The 27,098-nt window shown below is 41.8% G+C and overlaps 1 protein-coding gene across 1 annotated transcript in view; it reads right to left on the minus strand.

The window, feature by feature from the left end:
* Positions 1 to 27,098, minus strand: part of bach2b (BTB and CNC homology 1, basic leucine zipper transcription factor 2b) — a 152,994-nt gene that overhangs the window by 23,778 nt on the left and 102,118 nt on the right. Inside the window, exon 2 of the mRNA XM_037537637.1 lies at positions 20,461 to 20,715. Coding sequence (XP_037393534.1) covers positions 20,461 to 20,703 — 243 coding nt within the window. The 5' untranslated portion in view covers positions 20,704 to 20,715. The remainder of the gene's footprint in view (positions 1 to 20,460; positions 20,716 to 27,098) is intronic.

A 27,098-nucleotide genomic window follows, 5' to 3' on the forward strand; every position in this document is an offset into this window, starting at 1 on the left:
CTTTATGTATCTTTCTTTTTTCACGCTCTCTTTCTCTTGGCTATTTCTATCTCTCTCTCCCACTTTATCTCTCTCTCTACACACTTTCTCTTCTCCTTTCTCTTACTTTCTCTCTCAGTATCTTTTTGTCTTCGCATTCTTCCTCCCTCTCTTCCCGTTTCTATCTCTCTCTCCTTCTCTTTCTTTCTATCCTCATTTTCCATTGCTCCTTTCTTTCTCTCCCCATTTTCTCGCTCTCCCGCTCCTTCTTTCTCGTTCTACGAGACACCGAACCCCCCAATTGCTCCCCGGGCACTGTGGATAGGGCTGCCTGCTGCTCTGGGCAAGTGTGCTCACTGCCCCCCAGTGTGTGTGTATTCACTAGTGTGTATGTTGTGTTTCACTCCTTGGATGGGTTAAATACGGAGGTGGGATTAAAAAAGTATCACTTAACTTTCTTTATGTTTCTTTCTCTTTCCCTTCTCTCTCTCTCTCTCTCTCTCTCTCTCTCTCTCTCTCTCTGAGTTATGAGTCAGTCTCTGGCCCCGTGCTGCGACTGTGCTCCACACACTCTGCTAGGTGTCCTCCTCTCTCAAGCGCATTACAATGGCTGAACTTTGATCTAGGCGTGCATTGTTTCCCGTCCACAAAGCTCCCTCTCTTCTGCCTGGTGATGCAAAGTCTCCCGCAAGCTTCCTTTAAAGGTCCAGGAGACGTGGAGGACGTGTGTTTTCAATAAGCTTTTAGATCTGTTTAGATCTTTTGTTTACAGAGGCTGAAATCATATTCTGGCCAGCACTGTCAGTTCTACAGAGCCCCGCTGGTGACATCCTGTATAAATAAAAATAATGTGTGGCCACAACTTAGTAAGACGTGGGAATAAGATAGTTAAGTTGGGGCCATGATTTAGTAAGGCGTGGAAATGAGACCTAATGTGTGGCCATGACTTAGTAAGGCATGGGAACAAGATAATTAAGTCATAGGCACAACTTAGTAAGACGTGGGAAGAAGATCCTAATATGTGGCCATGATTTAGTTGGGCATGGCAATGAGATCCTAATGCATGGCCATGACTTAGTAAGGCACGGGTACAAGATAATTAAGTCATGGCCACAACTTAGTAAGACATGGGAACGAGATCCTAATGCATGGCCGTGATGTAGTAAGGCATGGGAAAAAGATCCTAATGCATGGCCATGACTTAGTAAGGCATGGGAACAAGATAATTATGTTGTGGTCACAACTTAGTAAGGCATGGGAATGAGATCCTAATGCATGGCAATGACTTAGTAAGGCATGGGAACAAGATAATGAAGTTGTGGCCATGACTTAGTAAGGTGTGGGAGCGAGATCCTAATACATGGCCACGACTTAGTAAGGCATGATCTCGTTCCCATGCCTGTGACCACGACTTAAGTATCTCCTTCCCACATCTTACTAAGTCATGGCCACTTATTAGGATCTTGTTCCCACGTGTTAATAAGGCATGGCCACGCACTATTTTTATACATATGTGATGTCACCCGCGGGGCGCTGGAAGTTCTAGCATTTAACCTTCTTTTCAGCTCTTGCTGGTCTAGCCAATGGAAAAGCTCATGGTTGTATCTACTCAGACACCACAGACAAAAGAGCCCTGATTGCACAGTTTTCCTTGGGTGTTTATTCTTTTGTTTCCAACCAAAAAGTAACAATGAAATAAGTGTATTGATCATAGCAAGGTTTAAATACAATAAGCATGATGATTCTGTTCAATGAAAAATAGCTCCCAGAAATCATTACACATCATTATTGATGAGGCCTAGGAGGTCCTGAGGGTTCCCCCAAAAGCAACATAGAGGTTAATCTCAGTGCTGCATTTGTACATGAATTTTCAATGAAAAGCCTCTGGATGCTTGTGTGATTTGATTGGATGAAAAGAGTTGTCTGTTTGTTCAATACAGCAGCAGATGCAAAATGCAGCTTTCTTCTTTCACCTGGACGAGACCAGCTGCCTGCATGCATGATGAAGAGCAAGTGGGTTGTGGGGGGTGATGTCATGGAGGAAAGATTCTAGTAGAACGTTCAGTCCTGTTTGTGAATTCACTTTGGAAAACTCGAGAAATTACAGAGCTCCCTCCAGAGCCCAGCAGTGAGTGTGAATATTTTCCAATTTGCATGATAATTTTTACATGCACATCAGAGTCAATAAAGAGCAGTGAGAGCAGTGGGACCCTTGGGTTCCAGCAGATAGCTGCAGAAAGAAAGAGAGAGAGAGAGAGAGAGAGAGAGAGAGAAAAAAGAGAGAGAAAGAGTGAGAGAGAAAGAGAGAGAGAGAGAGAGAGAGAGAGAGAGAGAGAGAGAGAGAGAGAGAGAGATGCAGACAGAGGAAGAAAGTGCCGTCGGCATCAGTGATCAGTCATTGTTGAGAGGAAGCTGCTGACTCGTAATCTCTGTGGGGGGATGGAGTGTGTGCAGGCGCATATAGGAGCATGTGTGTGGAAAATGGGGGGAAGGGAAAGCCTCTGACTGGACACGCATGATCATGGCTCAGAGTGAGAGACAGAAGAAAAGAAAGGATGAGATAGTGAGAGAGAGAAATAAACAGTGTGGAATTCATGGAATTCATGGAAGTGCATGAATACTGTTGCAACAAAATCTAGAAAGACATTCTTAAATATGTGTACTTTAATGTAAAGAGGTTTAGTCCAAGTAATTTTGGTCCCATCTGTTATGAAATGTTTACAAAATGTAAAGGCCATTTGAGGCAGGACGTATGATTTGTATATGACAAGGGCTGAGTGGAGCTGAGCTGAATTGAGTGGATTAACTTAAAGGAGTTGATTGGACTGGAGTTGAGATGAACTGAATGGAGTTGAGTTAAACTAAGTGGAATTGAGTTGACTCAAGTGGAATTAACTGAATGGTGTTGAGTTGAATTGAATGGAGATGAGTTTGATTGAATGTCATTGTGTTGAGATGTTGAGATGAACTGATGGGAGTGAGTTGAACTGAGCAGTACTGAAATAAATGGAGATGAGTTGAGTTTTATTAGGTTGAGTTGCACTGGTTGGAGTTGAATTAAATTCAGCGGAGTTCAGTTAAACTGAGTGCAATTGAGCCAAGTTACATTTAATTGAGTTTAACTGATTGAACTTGAGTGGAGTTGAACTGAATAGAGTTGGGTCGAATTGAGTTACAGCTAAACTGACTGGAACTGAGCTGAGATGGACTGAATGAAACTGAGTTCAGCTGAGTGAAGTTGTGGTAAAATGTGTGGAATTGAGTTGAATTGAGTAGAGTTTAATTAAATGCAATTGAATTTAATTGAGCGGAGATAAACTGAGTTGAACTGATCTGAGTTGAGTTAAACTGGGTGGAGTTCCGTTGAACTGAATGTAATTGAGTTAAGTTAAATTCAATTTGTGTTAAGTTTACCTAATTGAACTGAGTGGAGTTGAGTTGAATTGAGTAGAACTGACTGGAATTGAGTCGAGATGAACCAAAAGGAGTTGAGTTTAACTGAGTGGAGTTGAGCTGAATTGAGTAGAACTGACTGGAACTGAGCTGAGATGAACCGAAAGGAGTTGAGTTTAACTGAGTGGAGTGGGGTAAAATGAGTGGAGTTCAGTTGAAATGAGTGGAGTTTAATTGAATGAAGTTGAATTGAATGGAGTTGAGTGATCTTTAACTGAATGTAGTTGAATAGAGTTGAACTGAGTGGAGTTGAATTAAACCAAGTGGAATTGAGTTGAACTGAGTGGAGTTTAACTGTTTTAACTGAATTGACTAACTGAATGTAGTTGAGTAGAGTCAAATTGAGTAGAGCTTGGTTGAATTAAATGAAGTTGAGTTGAGTTAACTGAGAGGAGTTAAATTGAGTTGAACTGATTGGAGTTGAGTTAAATTGCGTAGAGTTCAGTGGAAATTAATATAATTGACTCAGCTTAAATTGAATTGAGTTAAGCTTAACCGAGAGGAGCTGAGTGGAGGAATGGAGTTAAATTGAGTGGAGTTGAGTTCATCTGAATGGAGTTGAACTGAAATTAGTCAAGTTAAGCTAACTGAAAGGAGCTGAGTGGAGTTGAATAGAATGGAGGTGAGTTGAGTGGATTTGAGTAGATCTGAGACTGAGAGGAGGCTGATACACGCTGGAGGCAGTGAGGTTCCATGCTGAAAGCCAGCCTGCTGAAAGCCAGTCTGCTGAACAGCTCTCAGTGCTGAAGAACAGAAGTGCTGAACATCCTCTATCTGCTTTCAGCTGACATCAGCAGCTGCGGTACACACCAGTACAGCTTTATACACTCACACACCATCTGTGAGAGCACACACACACACACACACACACACACACACACACACACACACACACACACACAGGTACACGTGCAGAAACAAACACATAGACAAGTGAAAGAAAGTCAGTATGAGAGAGCTGGATTTAGAGATTTGGAGAGTGAGAAGAGAGAGAGAGAGAGAGAGTGAAAAGAGAGAGAGAGAGGAAAAAAAGTGAAAAGAGAGAGAGAGAGAGAGAGAGAGAGAGAGAGAAAGAGAGAAGAGAGAGTGAGAGAAAGAGTGAGAAGAGAGAGAGAGAGAGAGAGGGAGAAGAGAGAGAGAGAGAGAGAGAGGGAGAAGAGAGAGAGAGAGAGAGAGAGAAAGAGTGAGAAGAGAGAGAGAGAGAGAAAGAGAGAAAGAGAGAAGAGAGAGAGAGAGAGAAAGAGTGAGAAGAGAGAGAGAGAGAGAGAGAGAGGGAGATGGAAGGAAGATAAAATACTCTGAGTGAGAAAGGGAGGGAAGTTAAAGAAAGAAAGAGAGAGGCAGAGGGAGGAGGGAGACGGTGAGGGAGACAAAGACACAAAGCCAGCCATACATTACCGGTACTACTGTATAATCCTTTGGGGGAGGGGGATAAAGGACAAAAAGAAGAGGAGGTGAAAACAGCAGCAAAACAAGAAGGAGGAGGAAATGAAAAGGTGTTAGTGAAAGTAAAGAGGAAATTACAGAAGTGAAGCTCATTAACAGAGCAGTTCTGACATATGGAGCATTTACTACACACACACCTCCATTAATCAGCATGATAGATCTGGGCCATTTCTACTAATCTCTCTCTCTCTCTCTGTACTCTGTGTTCTCTCACTCTGTACTCTCTCTCTCTGTCTCTTTCTCTCTCTCTCTCTCTCTGTATTCTCTCTCTCTCTCTCACTCTGTACTGTGTTCTCTCTCTCTGCACTCTGTCTCTCTCTCTCACTCTGTACTCTCTTTCTCTCTCTCACTCTGTACTGTGTTCTCTCTCTCTGCACTGTCTCTCTCTCTCACTCTTTACTCTCTCTCGCTCTCTGTCTCTCACTCTGTAGTCTGTCTCTCTCTCTCACTCTGTACTCTCTCTCTCTCTCTCTGTACTCTCTCTCTCTCTCTCTCTCTCTCACTCTGTACTGTGTTCTCTCTCTCTGCACTCTGTCTCTCTCTCTCACTCTTTACTCTCTCTCGCTCTCTGTCTCTCACTCTGTAGTCTGTCTCTCTCTCTCACTCTGTACTCTCTCTCTCTCTCACTCTGTACTCTCTCTTTCTGTCTCTCTCTGAACTGTGTTCTCTCTCTCTGCACTCTGTCTCTCTCTCTCACTCTTTACTCTGTCTCTCGCTCTCTGTCTCTCACTCTGTACTCTGTCTCTCTCTCTCTGTACTCTCTCTCTCTCACTCTGTACTGTGTTCTCTCTCTCTGCACTCTGTCTCTCTCTCACTCTTTACTCTGTCTCTCGCTCTCTGTCTCTCACTCTGTAGTCTGTCTCTCTCTCACTCTGTACTCTCTTTCTGTCTCTCTCTCTCTGAACTGTGTTCTCTCTCTGCACTCTGTCTCTCTCTCTCTCTTTACTCTGTCTCTCGCTCTCTGTCTCTCACTCTGTACTCTGTCTCTCTCTCTCTCTCACTCTGTACTCTCTCTCTCTCTCTCTCACTCTGTACTGTGTTCTCTCTCTCTGCACTCTGTCTCTCTCTCTCACTCTTTACTCTGTCTCTCGCTCTCTGTCTCTCACTCTGTAGTCTGTCTTTCTCTCTCTCACTCTGTACTCTCTCTTTCTGTCTCTCTCTCTGAACTGTGTTCTCTCTCTGCACTCTGTCTCTCGCTCTCTGTCCCTCACTCTGTACTCTGTCTCTCTCTCTCTCTCACTCTGTACTCTCTCTCTCTCTCTCTCTCTCTCTCTCTCTCTCTCTCTCACTCTGTACTCTCTCTCTCTCTCTCACTCTGTACTGTGTTCTCTCTCTCTGCACTCTGTCTCTCTCTCACTCTTTACTCTGTCTCTCGCTCTCTCTCTCTCTCTCTCTCACTCTGTACTGTGTTCTCTCTCTCTGCACTCTGTCTCTCTCTCTCACTCTTTACTCTGTCTCTCGCTCTCTGTCTCTCACTCTGTAGTCTGTCTCTCTCTATCACTCTGTACTCTCTCTCTCTCACTCTGTACTCTCTCTTTCTGTCTCTCTCTCTGAACTGTGTTCTCTCTCTGCACTCTGTCTCTCTCTCTCACTCTTTACTCTGTCTCTCGCTCTCTGTCTCTCACTCTGTACTCTGTCTCTCTCTCTCTCACTCTGTACTCTGTCTCTCTCTCTCTTTCTCTCTGTACTCTCTGTGTTCTCTCACTCTGTACTCTCACTCTCTCACTCTGTACTCTGTCTCTCTCTTTCTCTCTTTGTACTGTCTCTCTCTTTCTCTCTGTACTTTCTCTGTGTTCTCTCACTCTGTGCTCTGTCTCTCTCTCTCTGCACTCTCTCTCTGTCTCTCTCTCTCTGTACTCAATCTCTTTGTTCTCCTTATCACTCTCTCTCTCTGTACTCAATCTCTGTGTTCTCCTTCTCACTCTCTCTCTCTGTACTCTCTCTCTGTGTTCTCCCTCTCACTCTCTCTCTCTGTCTCTCTCTCTCTGTACTCAATCTCTTTGTTCTCCTTCTCACTCTCTCTCTCTGTACTCTCTCTCTGTGTTCTCCTTCTCACTCTCTCTCTCTCTGTACTCTCTCTCTGTGTTCTCCCTCTCCGTCTCTCTCTCTGTACTCTCTCTCTCTCTGTCTCTCTCTGTCTCTCTCTCTTTAATGACATGACAAATGTACATTTGTATTGTCAAAGCACAACAAAAATGAATAAATAAAAAAACAAAAAACAAAATACAGACCAAGATTAATGATAATGTATAATGTAATGTATTAAGAGGAGAAAGTGTGAATTAATAATATAAAAGTATATGTAATAATAAAAAACAAAACCTATTGGATATGTGTATGTAATTTATAACAGAAAAGAGAAAAAAAAGGTAATTATCAAATATTTATGTGATTAAGAAGGGAAAATCTCTCTCTCTCTGTCTCTCTCTCTCTCTCTCACACACACACACACACACACACACACTGTCCGTACCCTCTATCTCTCTTTCTCTCTCTCTCTCTCACACACACACACACACACACTCTCCATACCCTCTCTCTCTCTCTCATGCTGTACTCTCCCTTTTCTCTCACTCTCTCTGTCCCTCTCTACTCTCTCTTTCTCTCACTCTCTCTCTGTCCCTATGTACTCTCTCTCTACTCTCTCTGTACTCCCTCTCTGTCTGTACTCTCTCTCTTTCTCTCACTCTCTCTCTGTCCCTATGTACTCTCTCTCTCTACTCTCTCTGTACTCCCTCTCTGTCTGTACTCTCTCTCTTTCTCTCACTCTCTCTCTGTCCCTATGTACTCTCTCTCTACTCTCTCTGTACTCTCTCTCTCAGTTTGTACTCTACCTCTCTTTCTCTTACTCTCTCTGTCCCTCTGTCTCTTCTCTATTGTCTTCTTTTCTCTTGTCTTTCTTCTCTGTGTCTTTCTCTCTCTTGCTCTTTCTCACTGTCTGTCTCTCTTCTCTTTTCTCCTCTTTCTCTTTTCTTTCCTTCTCCTTTTTCTTTGTCTCTACCTCTTTTTCTCTTTCTGTTCTGTCTCTCCATCTCTTTCTGTACTCTCTGTCTCCTTCTCTCTTCTCTTCTTGTCTTTCCCTTTCTCTTTCTATCTCTTTCTCTTCTCTTTTCTTCCTCTCTTCTTTTCATCTCTTGTCTTTTTTCTCTTTCTCTACCTCTTCTACCTTCTACCTATCCTACCTTCGTTTTTCTCTCCCTTTCCATTATCTCTCCCTTCTCTGTGTCCATCCATCTCTGTATGTACTCTCTCTTTGTCATTCTTTCTCTCTCGCTCGCTCTTTTCTCTCCTTGTCCCTCTCTCTTCTTTTCTTCTCTTTTTTCTTTTCCTTTCTTTCTCTACCTCTTTTTTCCTCCTTTTCTTTTGTCTCTCTCTTCTGTTTCTCTCTCGCTCTCTCTCTCTCTCTGAATGGCCGTATCATATCTGAGCTCCTCACACATTCTGACAACTCACAGGCAGGTTTCAGGAATTCTGCCAAAATAATCCGCTCCATAAGCGGGTCATGGAATGCCCTTAGCCTCCCCAAAGCCCCCCTTGTTTGAACTGTCTCTTGCACACACACACACACACACACACACACACACACACACACACACACACACACACACACACAAATGCCCTCAACCAGCACTCGCTCTATCGCTCTCTCTCTCTCTCTCTCCCCATTCTCACTTGTTCTTTCTATGTCGGCCTCTCCTCTCTTTATAGCAGAGATGGCTAATTTATGCAAATGGAACCAGTCAAATTCCTGCATGTCATGAATGTTAATGAGTCAGACGCATGCATGACAACGACAGTACATAAATGCATAAACACACGCGTCCATGGTGGCTGGAGGCGAGGTGTCTGCGCTATCAAATCTGCTGACTAACCTGACATCAGCCTTCATGTCCAGACACAATGAGGTGGGCTGCATCTCATTTCACCACTTAGGGATGCTTCTTTTTAAATAAGGGCTTTGCTAATAAGGCTGGGTCAGTTCCATTGCAGTGTGCTGTTTCTATACAACTAAAAATAAGTCATACGACAGTTCAAATAATCCAAACAGTTTATCTGAATCCTGACTGCTCTTTCATTTCGACCGAGCAACACTTGCTGAGGTGAAATGACATCAGAAGAGACAGAAGCATGTTGGGATAAACCTTTATAACCTGTTATCCAGATTGCTACCAGTTGTTATGAATGACTTATGTAGGTGTCATGCAGTGCAAAGCAAAAGGACATTAACATCATGATGAACCTGCTAATTTTGTTAAGAGGCCGGTCCCACTTAATATTCATTGTCTCTCATAACTGTGTAGTTACACATGAATAAAATGTGCAACAACACTGTAACTGCTGGAAATTTTGTAAGTGTTACAGATGGATTACTGAAGTACAGCCTATGTAATTACACATATGTACCGACTTAACAACTGCTGTTCCGGTCTAATTACCAATGTCATTACATTTGTTATTACTCTTGTGTAATTACATGAGTGACTACCAAGAGACACTTGTGTAATTACATGAAGTGTACTTCTGTAATCTATCTGTAATGTGACTAAATCATTAGTAGTTACATTGTTGTTGCATGTGTTGTTCACATGTAACTACACAGTTATTAGAGACACTTAATATAAAGTGGAACCAGAAAGTCTTTAGTAAGTGTACATATAGACACATGCTGGTGGGGCTGTGGGGGGTTAGTAGTGGATTAAATCAGACAGTGTAATGAGTAATCCCTTCAGACTGCAGCTTACAGTACAGCAGACAGGGGGGAGGACACGACCTCATAGTCCAGGGACCAGGACTTCCCCCTTCCGTGCTTCAGGCACAGGGATTTCACAAGATATCACGCTCTGTGATCTGAGAGAGGCACTTCTTTTTGGATTCTACCCATCTTATGAATAAAAGCTGATCTTGTTATAGTATTGAATAACAGAACCATTTTAATATAGTTAATTTACTTTCACTTCAGTTGCTTCCCAATTAAGTCACTCCCAACTACACCTACTAGCGAGGTCTTCCCAACACATGATACTACCAAGCTGGAAGGATGGAGGCTAGCATGAGCTCCATCAGTCACAGATCTTTTTGAACTAATGCAACAGCTCAACACGCTGGGAGAACGCTAAGCATTAATTATGTCTGCAAAGATGTTTGCTAACCCAAGATAACCCAAACACCTAATCACAGCTCAATGTTCATCATTTATTCTGAGACCCTCTCTGACCCTGATCGGACCATGGTCGGTTTGCCTGCATCACTGCACCTTTTTAGTATATATACAGAACAGAGTGTTCAGTTTTCATCATTGTTGACTTTACTTTCTCCTCCTCTCTTTCATTCCCTCCTACACTATCCTTCTTCTCGTGTCTCTCACTTTCTCTCCCTTCTATCTCTGCTTGTGTTTTTCTCTGTCTTTCACGTCCTCTCCGTGCGTCTCTCCCTCTCTCACTATCTGCCTACGCTAAACGTGTGATAGTCTGCTGTCTGGTCTGAGATTGTTAGATCTAGTACTGTGTGCTGCACTCATCAGTCCTTGGGATTACTCCCTAGCCAGGTCTTGACGTACTCAGTAACTTGTTTGTTTGTGTTGAGGGCTTGAAACCGACTCTCTTACAACTCTCTCCACATAAGGCTGCTGTATCGGGACAGACTGGAGAAAAGGGATTAGTCTTTATTTAGAGTTCCACAGAGACATGTCCTCACTCTCCCCTGCAAATCACATACTCATGGCTTGTCATCAATACCAGCACTAAGTGCCAACATACCTCGACTAATTGCTAGCAAAGGCAGGGTGAGGTGAGGCTGCAGAGGGACCAGCTTAGCTTAGCTGAGCCATAACACGAGCCAAGTTATGACTAAGGCCTTGTAGGTCAGTTTGTCCAGTGTGTGGGTGTCTTGGCAGTTATTTCCAGCCATTTTCTTTGAATGGAGATTGTTAAATCTCGTGGTCTTTGACTGAAATAATACAAAGCAAAATTATTTGCTAGGTTGTTCCATTTGCAAGGGACTACCCTAGCTAAGCTAAGACATAATGCTAGCTAGCTCTGCACCTTTCTTTATTCTGATTCTTTCCTGGAAGGTAGTTTATTTTTCCTGTGAATCACACATTCATAGTTTGCTATTAATCTTCTTCTTTCGGCTGCTCCCTTTAGGGGTCGCCACAACATAGTTTGCTATTAATACCAACACTAATTGCTCATCTCAGATAAGTAGTCAGAAGCGAGGCTATAGAGGGACTAGATTAGCTTAGCCAAGGCATAACATTAGTGGAGTTACACCAAAGTCCTTATAAGTAAGGCTGTCCACTGTGTGGCTGTCTTAGCAATGGCCAGTTATTTCCACAGATCCTTTCCACTTGAATAGAGACAAATCAACAACTGCAAAACTGAAAAGCTAAGCTAATGTTTCCAAAATGTGCAAGTCACTGGTAACATCAGACCAAAAAAGCTAACTAAGTTATAGTTAGTTATATATAACTATAACTATATATATATATAACTATATATATATATATATATATATATATATATATATATATATATATATATATATATATATATATATATATATATATATATTACAGACTGGGGTTCAATCCCCACATGGGCAAACACCCTACACTATACCAATAAGAATCCTAGTCCTTGGGCAAGACTCCTAACACCGCATACCTGTGTAAAACGATCAAATTGTAAGTCGCTCTGGATAAGAGCGTCAGCCAAATGCCGTAAATGTATTATTCTGGTTGATCCAGCTGCAGAGGACTAGCTTACACTAGCAAAAATATGACGCTAGCTGAATTGATTTGTTCTTAAACTTACTGAGAAAGTAGCTGAACTTTTCTGCTAATCACACGTTCATGGTTTGAATCAAAGCTTCATGTCATTGATGCCAACAAATGCCTAAGGGCTCACATGTCTCATTCAAGTCAATGGTGAGACGGTATATGGACTAGCTTAACTTAGCTGAGGTAAAACGCTAGCTGAGTTACAACAAAGCCCTTGTGGTTAGTCTGACCACTCTATGGAATCTTGGCAATGCCCAGTTACAGTAATTCAGGCTCTTCTCTACTTGGATAAAGAGACATTCAAACGTGATAAACTAAAGGCTTGTCTAACATTCCAGCCTTTGGCTCAGAAAACACAAAACAGGTTGTTCTAGCTGCAGTGGACTAGCCTAGCTTACCTAAGACATAATGCTAGCTAATCACGCATGCACAGTTTGCCATTAATACCAACAATAAATGCTCAGATATCTCAGATAATTACTAATAAAGACATAGCTTGGCTGAGGCAAAACGCTAGCCGAGTTCCTCTCCATCTGAATGGAAACACATCAATCATTGCTCAACTGAAAGCTAAGCTAATGCTTAAAGTCACTGCTAACATTTGACAAAAATAGTCTGGCCTTTGGCTCAAATCACACTGAAAAAAGCATTTTTCTGGTTGTTCTAGCTGCAGGGACTAGCTTAATTTAGCTACAACCAACGCTAGCTGAATTTAGCCACATTCTTTGTTGTGATTCTCAGGGGTGGAACATCTTATCTTTCTTGCTAGTCACATATTCTTGGTTTGTCATTAATATCAACACTGGTAGCTGGTGTTTTAGCACATATATGAGTGTCTATATTGCATATGTATGAGTATGAGACACTTTGTAGGTCCATAGGTAAAACACTGAGAAATGTAACCACAACTTTCATATGAAAAACTGAAAAGCAGCCAAAGATTTCTTTTCGGCTGCTGAGGTTAAGCCAGAGGACACGGGGTCTCTGACTACAGCGATACACAGTTCAATAGAAAAGCTTTGTTTTCTCAGTGGTGGTGGAATGTATGCGCTCATTGGATTGAAGTATGTGGAGGAGTGGGACAGTCAAGAGACTCTCAGTTCCAGTGCTGACACTCACACACACACACACACACACACACACACACACACACACACACACACACACACACACACACACTCAAATAAAATAAAAAACACAGCTGAATCATAGTGACATTGCTCAGCCATTAAGCTTCAACTGTGGCACTCCACACTCACATACAGATATGCAGTCTCTCTCTCTCTCTCTCTCTCCCTCTCTCTCTCTCTGAGATCACAAGTTACCCTCAGTTCTCACACACATATTAAGCTACAGATAGAGAGGGAGAGAGAGAGAGGGAGAGAGAAAGGAGAGTGCTCGATGTGCAGAATGTACAAATGAATAAATCCTGTGAAGCAAATGAAGGAATAAAAACAAATTAATAGAAATGGAGAGCGCAAGGGAGGTAGAGAAATAGAGAGTGAGAAAAAGGGGAAGAGCGACATAAAGAGGGAGCGATAGAAAGAGAAAGAGAGATGGGGAAAACAGAAGTAGAAAAAGAGATGGAGAAACAGAGAGGATGAGAAGAGTAGAGAAAGAGAAGGAGATGAGAAAGAGCTAGAGAGAGGGAAAGAGAGGCTGAGAAAGAGAAGGAGAGAGGAGAGAGAGAGAGAGAGAGAGAGAGGGCATGATCTAAACTGGTTAGGGGGCAAATTCAACTGAATTTTTATAAAGAACTGATTCAAGGTTTTCAATAAACAGGACAGAGAAACGCTGAATCAGCTAAACCAATCAGCTAAACGAGCTGCTTTGAAAAATTACGTTGCCAGTTAATATTATTTGGTCTGGACTGTGCTGACCAGAGGGAACTGGGATAAGTAAGAAATAATATTGCTCTTGATCAACAAGTTTGCTCTATGACACAGTCACAATGTTAGCTATCTATAATAGCTATCTAATTAGCTATTATTATTATTATTATTAATAACCAATATTCAATACTGCTGACAATGGCAATGTAGGCTTAATAAAGTGCTATGTTCAATAAGGTCACAAAAAATGTAATATTAAATAAAACTACTACATTATAGGCTAATAGTGACAATAACAGTCAATTATAAAAGTCCTTTGTCCACTAGATGACACGGTAAAAACACAGCGGACCCCTGTTCTACACCGATATGTAGCCTGTTGTTGCGAAAGACCTGACAGAGTGAGATCCTGCGCGTGCCGAGGCCGTGATCGAATCTCTTGACAGGCTGCTGACACATTGCCATTTCAGGCTCATCCGAGGCCGATCTGTCATTTCTCTCGCTGTCGGTGGCAGCAACGAGGTTTAGAGGAATGTTTCTCTTATGATCTAGTTGTTTCTTGTGCCTTGGGCTTACTGACACGGCCATCAGTCTGAGAGAACAAGACTTACTGAACTCTTCAAAGCAGACGAGAAACCTGACGCTATGAATGGGCTTCTGTGTCATAGAACCATCTGATTCAGGGGCCACTGAGTGTCTATATAGACTGCATTGGTCAAATACATGCTGGATGCTGTCTGGCACATAGTCCTACCTTCAAGGTCATTTTGGACCATTTATATTGGTCCATTCATCATGACATGCTCATCACAGCTGGCATTTTCAAATGCTGTCCAGAGGTGTTGATGATGACAGGTGTTTAGAGAGGTGTCTAAAGGTGTTATTAACAAACATCAAATAAACTATCGTTATTTACCGCCGCCCTGTAAAGGTGTTATTAACAAACATCAAATAAACAATCGTTACTCACCGCCGCCCTCTAAAGGTGTTATTAACAAACATCAAACAATCGTTACTCACCGCCGCCCTCTAAAGGTGTTATTAACAAACATCAAACAAACAATCGTTACTCACCGCCGCCCTCTAAAGGTGTTATTAACAAACATCAAACAATCGTTACTCACCGCCGCCCTCTAAAGGTGTTATTAACAAACATCAAACAAACAATCGTTACTCACCGCCGCTCTCTAAAGGTGTTATTAACAAACATCAAACAAACAATCGTTACTCACCGCCGCTCTCTAAAGGTGTTATTAACAAACATCGAAAAAAACAATCATTACTCACTGTCGCCCTCTAAAGGTGTTATTAACAAACATCAAATAAACAATTGTTACTCACTGCCGCCCTCTAAAGGATTTATTAACAAACAAGTAAACAAACAATACTCTTCCTCATTATTTGACGAAAATGATGTAAAATTGACGTAAACGTGATTGTGAAAGCTGTGTAAAATGTGATCAGGCAGTTATGTAAGAATTATGATGGAGTTTTATTGGCAGCATAAAATGCAGCACCATATAATGTATATTATATTGTACATCATGTACATAACGGACTCTATTGCATGGTTGTCCAGCTCTGGTCCATGAAGACTAGATTTCAGCAGTGCAGTAGTAATTAACTATTGAATCAAGTGTTTTTCACTAAATGAGAAGTCATATTTCTTGGAACCACGCATGCACAGCACATGGCGCGACTGGGAGACAATCAAGAAGGCCAGCAGTCAGGACTGCTCCTAAGCTAATGTGTTGAGAGCTCCACAATAACAATGCTGGTTCTGTGAAGATATTTTTGGGGAGGTGCAACAAAACAAAGCTTCAGCACTGCTTCATTCAACAACTTGAACTCGGAGTGAAATTGAACCAAAACACAGAGTCGTTCCCATTCCAGCGCAGGATTCGCACGCTGTCGGCATGAGGGAGAATTCCAGCTACGCTCTGGCACTAAAGCCAGCTTTCCTTTCTCTTTGTTGAGGCGGAGAGCGACTGTTTTTCAAGCTTCTGTTCAGAATCGTACTCCTAACAAAGAGCCGATTAACAGCCTCTCTCTCACTCGCCCTCTCTCTCTCTCTCTCTCTGTGCTAAATACATGCTGGCTAACAGCGATGATGTCACTAACCCAATGTGGCCCCTTCCGTTCAACAATAAACAAGGTCATCGTGGGGGGGAGGAGAGAGAGAGAGCGAGTGAGTGAGAGACAGAAGAGAGAAAAAAAGTGTGTGTGTATGTGTGTGTGTGTGGGGGGGGGGGTGGCGGGGGGGGGGGGGGGTCGTGAGAAGAAAGACAGAGAAAGAGTGGGATAAAGCGAAGGACGGGAGGGGTGGTCTTTGTTTCACATTTCATCTGCAGTGTATTTTTTTCCTCAACCGCTCCCCCTACCCTCCTCCACCCCAGCCTGGTGAGACCACCCCATCCCCACCCCCACCTCCTTCACTTGCCCTTTCTAACACGTAGGTGGCAATCTTCTGCAGGCATGAGCGCAACTCACATATCTTTAGCCTCACTCCGCTTCAACCTACAGCTGCTATCTCATTAGCTTCCCCTACAATGGCAGAGTATCCTAAACGATAACATTTAACCCTAATAAGTGCAGTTATTACTGCTGATAATAAAAACCTGGTGTCATTTAATATGAGCTACTTCCCATTCATGCCTCACTGGAACAAGCTTGAGAAATTCTCAAGTGCACATTCTCATTCTAAACTTTCAGTCACCACCACATTTGTGTTTGTACATAGACAACCGTCTGTGCAGGTACAGGTCTCAAGGTACAAATAATGTAAATGGATCCTCAAAACTACAACAGATAGAAATTTGGTGATGCATTCTTTAACAGTCCCTTAAGTTCTAGATACTAACCAGGTAACAGTAAGGTACCAACTCAAAAAACATGGCAAAATATAAAGGACTAAAAACTTTTCTTCATATTCAAATCATACTAAAATTTCAGTAAACGCTTTGTTTTGAAGTCCTGTAAGTTCTACACTCTTAACATAGGTAATATTTCAAGGGTTCTTTAGTAAAATAATGGTTATATATAGAAATCTTAAGGTTTTTTTTGCATTACGAAATGATTGTTCAGATTGACGGAGAATTTCTTATATATGGTTCTATACAGAATCCTTTTGAAAAAGGTTCTTTGTAGCACCATAAAGATGAAGTTCTTCTACTGTTACAACCTTAACATCGGTTCTATATAGGTTCTCTATAGAATTTGTACCCCATAGTTATCTAGAAGTCATGGGACTGTAAAAGAAAGCATTGCTGAAATTTGATTATGCTTTGAATTGGCTTAAATGTTATTGGTGTCGACACTGTTTTTTATTTGAGGGTCCCATTTCATGGGGAAGATTTACCCCATGGATCTACCCCTTGTAACCCCTTAGTGCCAACGGGCAAGATGACACTCAAAAACAGGGGGTAGGGGTACACTGTTAGAAATAAAGGTACTATGCAGGTACATGATTCGTTCATCAAAGTACAATGTAAGTGTACCCTCAAAGGTGCAACAGTGGTTTTAAGGTCCAACTGTGTACCTTAAATATTTTTTTCCTATTGGAAAAGCAGATATTTGTATCTTTTTATAAACTAATGTTTTAAAACAGAAGAATAAAATGTGTGGAGTCAGTACAACTTAGAAAATATCAGTTCAATGGATTATGGTACAATTATTTTCTCTGACTAAAGGTAATGAGATGTACCCCTGAGGGTCCCACCACAGTGACAAACAGGGTACTGCCCGTGTGAGTGTCCTACCGCTTTTTCTGAGAGTGTAGTTATAAGAAATAGGATTGAGGCTCAGTCTCACTTTGTGAGAATCCGAATCACTCACATGTACTTGCAATGTGTCTTGGCACTTACATATATAGACAATACAGAACACTAAGCGAAAGCAAATAATACAAATGAATAATGAAATATAGCCAGAGATGATATCATAAACAATACATTTGTGAACTAAATGTACACACACCATATAGACTGACCTCCAGGAAGAACGCCTGTTCATTTAACACATTCACTGCCAACAGTAGAACATCTAATGGCAATCAGTCTAGCAGGAACCGCGACAAGCTTCTCACCAAAATAACACGTTCTCGCCTGCACCAGAGGTGATTGTGAGCACTCAAGGAATTTATCCCCCCCCGTTAATGAAAGATGTCACTTTCTCCTGCCGTTCTCACTCACACCTGAGTGTGGGAGCGAGGGGTGAATAATTAATGAACCAAGAGAGGGAGAAGTGGATCGGCACTGTGCTCTTTTACTGTGCAGACATCCTGCGAGCTGACAAACATCAGACCCGGCCTTGACAAAGGAAAACGCTGAAAAGTGACGGCTCTTATCACCTCATAACTTTCCCTGTGAGCCCTAAAGATGTCGAGAGTTACTACTATCATTACGATGTAGGTAGTATTTAAAGTTCTTAACATATCTATGTGATTAATTATGGTACACGAGAAGTGCAAGGAAAGCAGGTTTTGTACTGCTTTTTTCTAACCATAGATGTTAATTGCCATTTGCATTCACACTGTTCTGAAAGGTTTTTACTGTTTTTCTCTCTGTTTCGATGTTAAAAACAGACAAAATCAGGCACATTTTTGTCTATTTTTGTTCTTTCTGCCAAAACAAGATTAAGGACTCAATAACTTTCCATCAAATTTTAATATCTTCTACAAATAAACAAATGAGGCATGGATTGAAAGTGTAGAATCAGAGCTATAGTTGCTTCTATATATTATAAACGTAATAACTATTGTAAACGATTGTTAGATATTTAGGTTATATATATATATATATATATATATATATATATATATATATATATATATATATATATATATATATACCATGTGCATGGAAGTATAAATATGTGAAAGTGACACTTTAGTAAAGAACTTGAATCACTTCATTTGTGTGGATGTACATGGAGAGTGTGACAGTAAGGTGATAATTGATGATAGTAGTAAGATGATAAGTGATGATTCTAGTCTTGTACTATTTGCAACAACACATTTTTGCTACTGTGAGCTGCCTATACAGTTTGGGCAGCCTTGTCAGATCTCACCTTTAGTTGGCTTTCTAACTGAAAGAACATTAACACCGCCTCCGCATGGAACCTCAAATGGACATATGTAAATTTTAACACACACTTACAATTTATCTACTGAGGTTACCATATGGGAAAATAATACATAACATGTTTAGGTTCAATGTATTTTACTGATTAGGCATCCTTTACAATCCAAATGTGTAGACAAATCCAGAGCTTAAGAAGTTCTGTAATTATGTGACTCTTTAAAACTTTTCAAGGTACACGGCAACAGTGGGCTCATCTCATGATCTAAAAATAATTCACACTTCCAAAGCAAGACCTGACTTCCTCTGTGATTTTTCCTGTTAGGAATTAAATTAAGACATGGAAGTTGAGAGAGCTGTTGGAGTCAAGACAAGATTAGGAAGGACAGAACTGCTCATATACTGGTCAGGTATGCAAAGCAAAACCCCACATCAGTGCCAAGGGTCTGCAGGAAGATTTGGCTGCTACTGGAATAGTAATACCAGTCCACTGTGCAGTGCTGTTGCAACCTTGCAACCAACATGGAAGAATCATCAGAAGGTAATCTTAACTGTGGTCTTATCACAAACAATGTCTGAAGTATGCAAAACAACAAGATAAGAAGGAGGTAATTTGGTTCAAGTTCTGTGGTCGGATGAAACAAAAATCATCAAAGGCATGTTTGGAGGAAAAAAGAGAACACACTCCTGGCCAACTGTTAAGCCAGAAAGTGGATCTATTACTGGCCACCATTCTTGATGTGCACTCATTGTCTTTTGATTGCTTTTAAAGGATTTGACCATAGCAACCTTTACGGATAAAAAAATCTGCTAACACACATCAGAATTCCAAACTATGACATATGTGCGTGACATGAGCCACCAAACAAGTGCTATATGTGTCACCTGAGATCCAGCTGAAGTGTTTGCTAGGTGGGTGTAGTGTAGTGGGTAACACCTCTGCTTTCTACACTGTAGACTAGAGTTCAATCCCCTGCCTGGGTAAGCACCCAGCACTATACCAATAAGAGTCCTTCAACAAGACTCCGAACACTACCTTCACCTCCCTGTGTAAAATGATCAAATTGTAACTTGCTCTGGATAAGAACGTCAGCCAAATACCATAAATGTAATGTATGTTAGCATATATGTTCAGAGCACATAAGTACTCATGTGTTGTTACATGGCCATGCATTAGATTTCAACATCATACTGTTGTTTAGATGTTGTTGACCAAATCGAAGGCTGATTGCTATTCTGGAGCTATAGGCAATGGAGAGTAAAGGCCTTCACACACAGCCTTTACTATTTATGCACAATGAATTTATACAGCAGAAAAAATAGGGGGAATTTTTTATATGATTTTTCCACCAATTAAGACATGTCCATTTCCATCTGCCAGCTAGGTCACCCCTAATCCACATGATTCCATGAGGGTGAAAACTGCCACTAATACAACATCATTGGACGGCTCAACACGTTTGCAGGAGAACACTAACTGCCAATTCTGTTACATCAGCTAATAGATCACCACTCTGTCTAGATTGCACTAATTGCACTAAGTAATGGAGAGAGAGGGAGGACAAATTATACTCTCTTGGACTCCCAGTCAAAGATGGCTGTGGCATCACTGGTGACTCACAGCCTCATACTGCTTAGTCAGTTTCACCATTCAGGCACCATACAATGTAGATTTTAAACAAATATTCGCTAAAATACAGACAGCACAACTAAAAATGTCAAGCACAAAGAATCTTACAAAAAAGGAACAAAACTACAAAAATGAACTAAAGCATGAACAGCATTTGGCAATGAACTGCTCAATGTTAGCAATTCAGACGGTTTATCTATCTGTCAATAGGCAGCATGGTTGCTAAACTGGCTAACACGTGCAAGAGTGTGTATTGTCCTGTACCTCGTCAGGCATGGTGAAGACCAGCTCCTTGTCTCCGTGAGCCACCAGGCCCTGGAGGAAGTACTCGCTGCAAGCGGCCAGCACGGCCCGGTGGGCTCGGAACTCTTTGCCCTCCACCTGCACGGTGACATCACACAGCAGGCCCTGCTGCCGCTGTTCGTTCAGGCCCAGCAGGATGTTCGTGCAGTGCACCGTCGACTCATACACGTACATCGGGGCTTCAGGCTGCTCATCCACGGACATACCGCTCTCACCCTGTGGAGACACGAAGGGGAAACGTTAGCAAACAGCTGCAGCACAGCAGCAGCGTGACAACAATGGCAAGAATACACACACATGTTCAACAGTGCAAAAGTGAGCAATCATCATTCAAAACTCTGAAACCACAATACAAAAGTTTGGAAGCATTGTTAAAAATATTATAATCACCAGTAAAAAGTTTGGACATATCATTCAAAATCTTAGAATCAGTTTTTAAAGTTTGGAAAGTTTGGAAATTGTTCAAAAATCCTGGAATCACCACTCCAAAGTCTGGAATTACCACTCAAACTTCTGGAATCACTACTCAAAGTTTAAAATTATCATTCAACATTCTGGAATCATGGTTCAAAAGTCCAAAAATTTTGAATCACTGTTAAAAAAAAACTGGAATGATCAAAATTCTGGACTCACAATTCAAAGGTTTGCAACCTTCACTCAACGTCCTAGAATCATTGTTCAAAATACTGGAATCACCACTCAGTTTGGAATTACCATTCAGATCAAGATCATCATTCAGAATTCTGGAATTACTTTTTGGAATATTTTCCATTGGTCCATTCATCATGAAATGTTTACACAATTAATAAAACAGTCATGTATAAAATAATTATGTCCTGCTGAAACTACAGTGACAGGAAATGACCAAAAAATTATTATTGAACCAAATAACAGCAATTATTAATATGACAAGTGAATCCAAAAGCTCAAACAGTACACATACTCACACACACTCACACACACAAACACACACACACGGATACACAACCCTTATTCCTGATCCACTCTATCACTCAGTGTTGCTATAGCAGCATGATTTAACATCTCACCATGACCACCCCCTCACAGCTTTAACCATGCAGAGAGGAAATAGATCAGACACACACATACCCACACACACACACACACACACACACACACACACACACACACACACACACACACACACATGCACAAAAATCTCTCCTGGAGCAACATGAAAACAAAACCATGAATGCCTTCACACTTCATCTGAGGATGCATACATATAGTCACACACACAAACATGTGCACACACACACACACACACACACACACACACATGATGTTATAATGAATTAATAACTCACAAACCTTCAGTGTAAGACACAGTGAATATACAATGTGAATGTGTTTTTATCCTCGCTTATCAAAGACACACACTGCGTATTGATTTTTCTTTATGTCTCATGGCAGTATGGGGAGGTGTACATTGTAAATGTGCGCTCATTTCTTTCTGTGTATTTTTGCAGTTGTGCTGTTTGGCTTGGCTGCTCCCAATTGCTGCCTTCAAACGCACGCATACATACGTACACACACAAACACACACACACACACACACACACACACACACACACACACACACACACACACAGACACACACACACACACACACTGCTTTGTTCTGACCCCATAACTAAACACTTCTCGTTCTGTTTTCTCTCATCAATGAAAAAACATTCATATTTTTCTGCCTCACCTGCAAACCCCCTTTTAGCCACTTAAGGAAGTGGAATGTGGAGCTGAAAGCTCACTAAGAAGAGCCAAAAGCCCGACTTGATTCTTCTCTTGAGGAAATCTCAAGAGGTTTACAACCACATTCATTTACAACCTTATCTCTGTGGATGAACATCAAGCCAGAGACAGAGAGAGAGAGCGAGAGAGAGAGCACGAGAGAGAGAGAGAGAGATAGAGAGAGAGCGCAACGCAGAGAGAAAAGAGGGAAAGAAAAGAGAAAAAGAAAAAGACTAAAAGAAAAAGAAAGAAGCACAACGACAGATTGAGTGAAAGAAAAAACAATAGAAAGAGAATGAAAGACTGCAACTGATTTAGAGAGATACTACATTACAGTAGAGAGGCAGAGTGAAACTCCTACCGTAGCTAAACGATCTCCACTCCCAGCCTCTGCCAGTCTTTTCCACAACACACCTAGCTATTTACATCATGCAAGGCCAATTTCTGCTCCAGACTCGGTGGGATCAGTGCATGACTAAACAGTTCCTACAGTCAGTGCCCAGCCGAGCCAGTGCTACACTTTTCTTCCTACCCACTCTCCTACTGAGGCCCAGACTAGGCCCCCCCAGGGCTGGAGATATATCCTGCGTCCTGTTCTTACAAATTGGGCCTAGATCAGCTTGGTGCAAACCTTGCTAGGACCTCAAATCTCCATACAATGTTGCTGTTATAACCAAACCTTGTTTCTCTGAAATAGTGACTTTGCAGAAGATGGAAAAATATTCATAAATTTCTTTGTAATTTAGTCTTTCATTTTTAAGTCATTTTGGAGCATCTCTATAAGTTAATTTGTCATGAACTGTCCTCACAATGTAAAGGGTAGGTGCTGCTATCAAACGATGTAAAACGTTCCAAGGTTTTGATACGATACTTGCAGCAAATCATTGCTTTTAATTTAACATTCACTGGCAGTTCCACAAGTTCTTTAGGCTTTGCGTGTCAGTGAAAAACTGAACCTCCTTCTTGCCTATTAACTACTCACAGCCATTGTCCCTGACCAGGCAAGAACTGCTCACAGCACCAACAAGAAGATATATTCTTTGAATGATCCAGTAGTTCCTACCTCTGTTCTCTTCCATAACACACCAAATCCAACAATTACCAAGCCCCTTCTGAGTTCAAGTGTATGTATTACTTTAAGACAAATAACAAAACGTGCAGAACAGGGATACTCCAGGATCAGGACTGAGAACCTTGGACCTGTCAAACAGTGGCGTCAAACTCAGGTCCTGCAGGGCAAAGCAATGCACAGATTGTTATTCTCACTCTTCTAACACTCTAAATGCAACCACTGAAGGCCTTTGGACCTAGATGAGTTGAATCTAAAGGGGCAGGATGCCACCCTCTGCCATAATAATCATGCCAGGCCATGTCATTACTGAAGGGGTTCTTGCTGTGGACCTTAGTCACCTTGGTACTCTCCCTGCTTGCAGGTAAGAATTGTGGCAGGTCTGACTGCAGACTAGTGGCAGAGGACAGCCACTGAGGACCCTTTGGCCATGAAACACTGCTCTAGGGCTGAGAGGACCACTGGTTGTGCGATTTCAACCTTGTGTAAAAAAGACGGAAAGTTGTCCTGGGGCGCTGGAAACGTGCACTAATGGAAACTCCAGTGCTGAAGAAAGGAACCAGTGGGCCAGCAGCCAGTTCCTCCTCTCACAGTGAGACTAGCCCAAACCACAGAGCCGAGAGCTTGCAGGCTGCTCCGTGTGGGTGTTTGTGTGAGTATGTGTGGGGTGGAGGTGGGGCGTTGTGGTTATACTGAAAAAAAAAAAAAAATAGGACAAACACAAGCAGAAGGCTTTGTGGTAACTCTATTTGCAGCCATGACTGTGTTTCTAGAGCATGCATGCAGAAATGCAGAGAGATATCAACCAGTCAAACCATTTCTGCTGACTAACCTGCTGGCCAAACCACCTTATTTCAGCTACGACAGCTGTTTCAAAACAGGGCCACTCCACAAGAAGCTCGGTTTTCAAGGTGTTATCAATCAGTCTGCAAACCATTTGTCAGCTTTCTGCAATTTCAAGACACGTCACTGATTCCATGACATCATTGCTCTCTCTTGACTACCACGAACACTCTGTAGACACTACACAATTGCAAGGGCTTAGCACCCCTACACAGTTCCATTACACAGATGTAGGCCTGATTCTGTCTCAAATCACATTCTTTTGCAGTGCACTTGCTACTTTTAGTGCACTGATCAAATTCCAATGGAAAATTCTTCCCCTCAGAAATGTCTTCTAAGTTTTGGTTATATCACTGTGCACCAGGGGGTGGGGATAAATAACATTAAACAATAATACCATGATTTACCTCTCCTTCCCATCACCTTCACCTGTTATTGAGCGAAACTCTCAGCCAGCTCAGAGACCCTGCCAAAGACCCTCCTGTCTCTTTCTGAAGTATTTCACAGGAAGAAAAGAAAATATCTTATGATTTCTGATTCATGTTGACTTCAATACCTGAATGATATAACATATCTGCTAACGAGTGAAACATGAACAGTTTGCACTCGGTTGCAGGATGCGATAGGTAAAAGGGAAGGGACCAGCAGTGCACCAGGCAAGATTACTGCTACTGTGTACGATTAATAGTTGTCCTTGTCCTTCAATATTTGTGATTCCAAATAGAGCAGATGATATTTCAACATGATTCAATGTTTGTGTATGAAATTTGTCCATTCTGCAAAATGTTTGTGTTCGATTTGAGGCAAACCATCTGTAAATCAATCCAGACTGCAGACAGCGAAGTACGTATTGCCTGGTTTGAGACACAGAGACATAGGAAGCGTGTCACAAACAGGATCACCACTAATCAGAGCAAGCTCGGCATGCAGACGTCCGCAGCGGTCGTCCGTCTGACCGCTCCAATTTATTGTTTTTCACTTCCATGTTTTTCTCCTCTCTGTTTTCCCCCCTAGCCCCTGAACGTTCCTCTGCTGGCTAAGATGGATAATGACCTGTCTTCCAAGAATAATGTTTCCAGATGTGGTTGCAAGGTTTGTAAGAATCCAAACACAGTGTTTCAGCCTTGGAATGCGCTTTTTCCATGCTGGAGCGCTCCGATGTACGAATGGCATTTTTTCATGCTTGCATACAAACCTCGCCGCAAAATGACTGGTTTGGGCTGCGTTCTGATTAGAAGTGCTGAGTGTTGCAGAGCTGTCTTTTCTCTCTCTCACACCCCCTCCCCTCCTTTTTCTCTCTTTCTCATCTCTTATATTCTGAGGGCATTTTCCCTGCCAAGCGTAGCAGCTAGCTGGCTTTGTGAGCGGTGCTCCCGCACGGATCAAAGCTGGATGGTGTGATGGATTTTGGACAGCTGGTGCTGCTGTTTCGCTACTCTGGCTCGAGGGGCTGGAGGACTGCAGCAGTATTACCACTGATCTGAGACCAGCATTGCAAGGTGGAAAAGGTGTAAAGCAGCTAAAACCTAATTGAAATGGACCGCTGGTGTGGTTCTTTTAAGCTAATTAGGAGAGTCGTATTTCTATTTTCTATTACACGTAAGCCATCTAGTCCACGGAATTACCAATGCACTGAATGCTGCCTAGAAATTCTCTACCTATATATATATATTGTATATAGTGTACTGGTTGTGTATTGTATACATCAGTGGTCCCCAACCATGGTCCGGGAGAGCAAGACTTGGGAAGAGGCTGATCAGCTGGAGCAGATAGGGTAAACTGTGGTCAGAACAATGCCCTGCAGGAAGGTAGCTCTCCAGAACCAGGGCTGCAGGACGGAGTACATAAGTCTATTGTAGCCATTGTAACTCTATGCATGATCTCTGTTGACTGATAGCCTTGAAGTGAGAGCAACCTCATCTACATAACTCACAGAATCCTGTATAGTCTGGATAAATACTGCATCAGAATTTGGAGAAAAGGACTACAAGTCTTCTACGAATCAAATAAGCGTGCAGATGTTGTGAAGCATTTGTATGCATCCGAAGCATTCCAAATCCAGATGTCACTGAAACTGGACTTCTTAAGACTCGTTTATGAGCAAGCTTCACCTTGACCTCGCTGTATGAAAGCAATATGCTTACACATTTCTCTCTTCGAAGAATCTCAAGGGTGTTTTTTTACCACCATAAATGCAGCAATGGTCTCATGAGACATGATAAACGACAAAGCTGTTATCTGATACTGTTATCACATTGTGGCAGTTTCTGACTGAGAGCAGAAGGACAAGGAGCCAATCGATGGGCAGAGCGATCACAAGCACTACTGTCCATCTTGAATAATCTCAACCTGCATTCAATAAGTATTCTCTGAAACACTTTGGCATGCAGTCTCCTCAAACTGCGACCTTATATGCAGTACCTTGACTTCCATGAAATTACCCGAAATGTAGTTGGTCAGCCAGACCAAAGCTGCATGCCTAATCATCAGGCACTTGCCTCAAGTTCTACAGTCATCTCAAATAGACTAGTGGTTTCTGACACAATGTTGGCTACAACTGATTTAGCGACACAATGTGCCTTTGTCCATGTAATGGAAAACTGTTTTAAATACCCTGTGCTATTTCAAACAACAAAATATGGAGACAGCCAGGAGATTGTCCATAAAAAACAAAGAGCTGTAGAGGTAACAGCCAACAGAAATCCCAGAAAATGTTAAGCAAAAGGTTACTCTTTTTCCCACAGTACCTGTTTGGAATCAAAATTATGGTGAAGTCAAAAAGCTCCCCTGAACTCTACCAACACAAACAAGGCCCTGTCTTCAGGAATGAATGTAAATGAACCATATAACAAAAACGGCTTTAAAAATGTCAGGCTTTAAAAAGCCAACGAAGAACAGTTCACAACACTCCAGCAGCAGTAGGACCAGATATGTG

Source organism: Pygocentrus nattereri, chromosome 4, assembly GCF_015220715.1.
Source record: "Pygocentrus nattereri isolate fPygNat1 chromosome 4, fPygNat1.pri, whole genome shotgun sequence".
NCBI classification, from domain to species: Eukaryota; Metazoa; Chordata; class Actinopteri; order Characiformes; family Serrasalmidae; genus Pygocentrus; species Pygocentrus nattereri.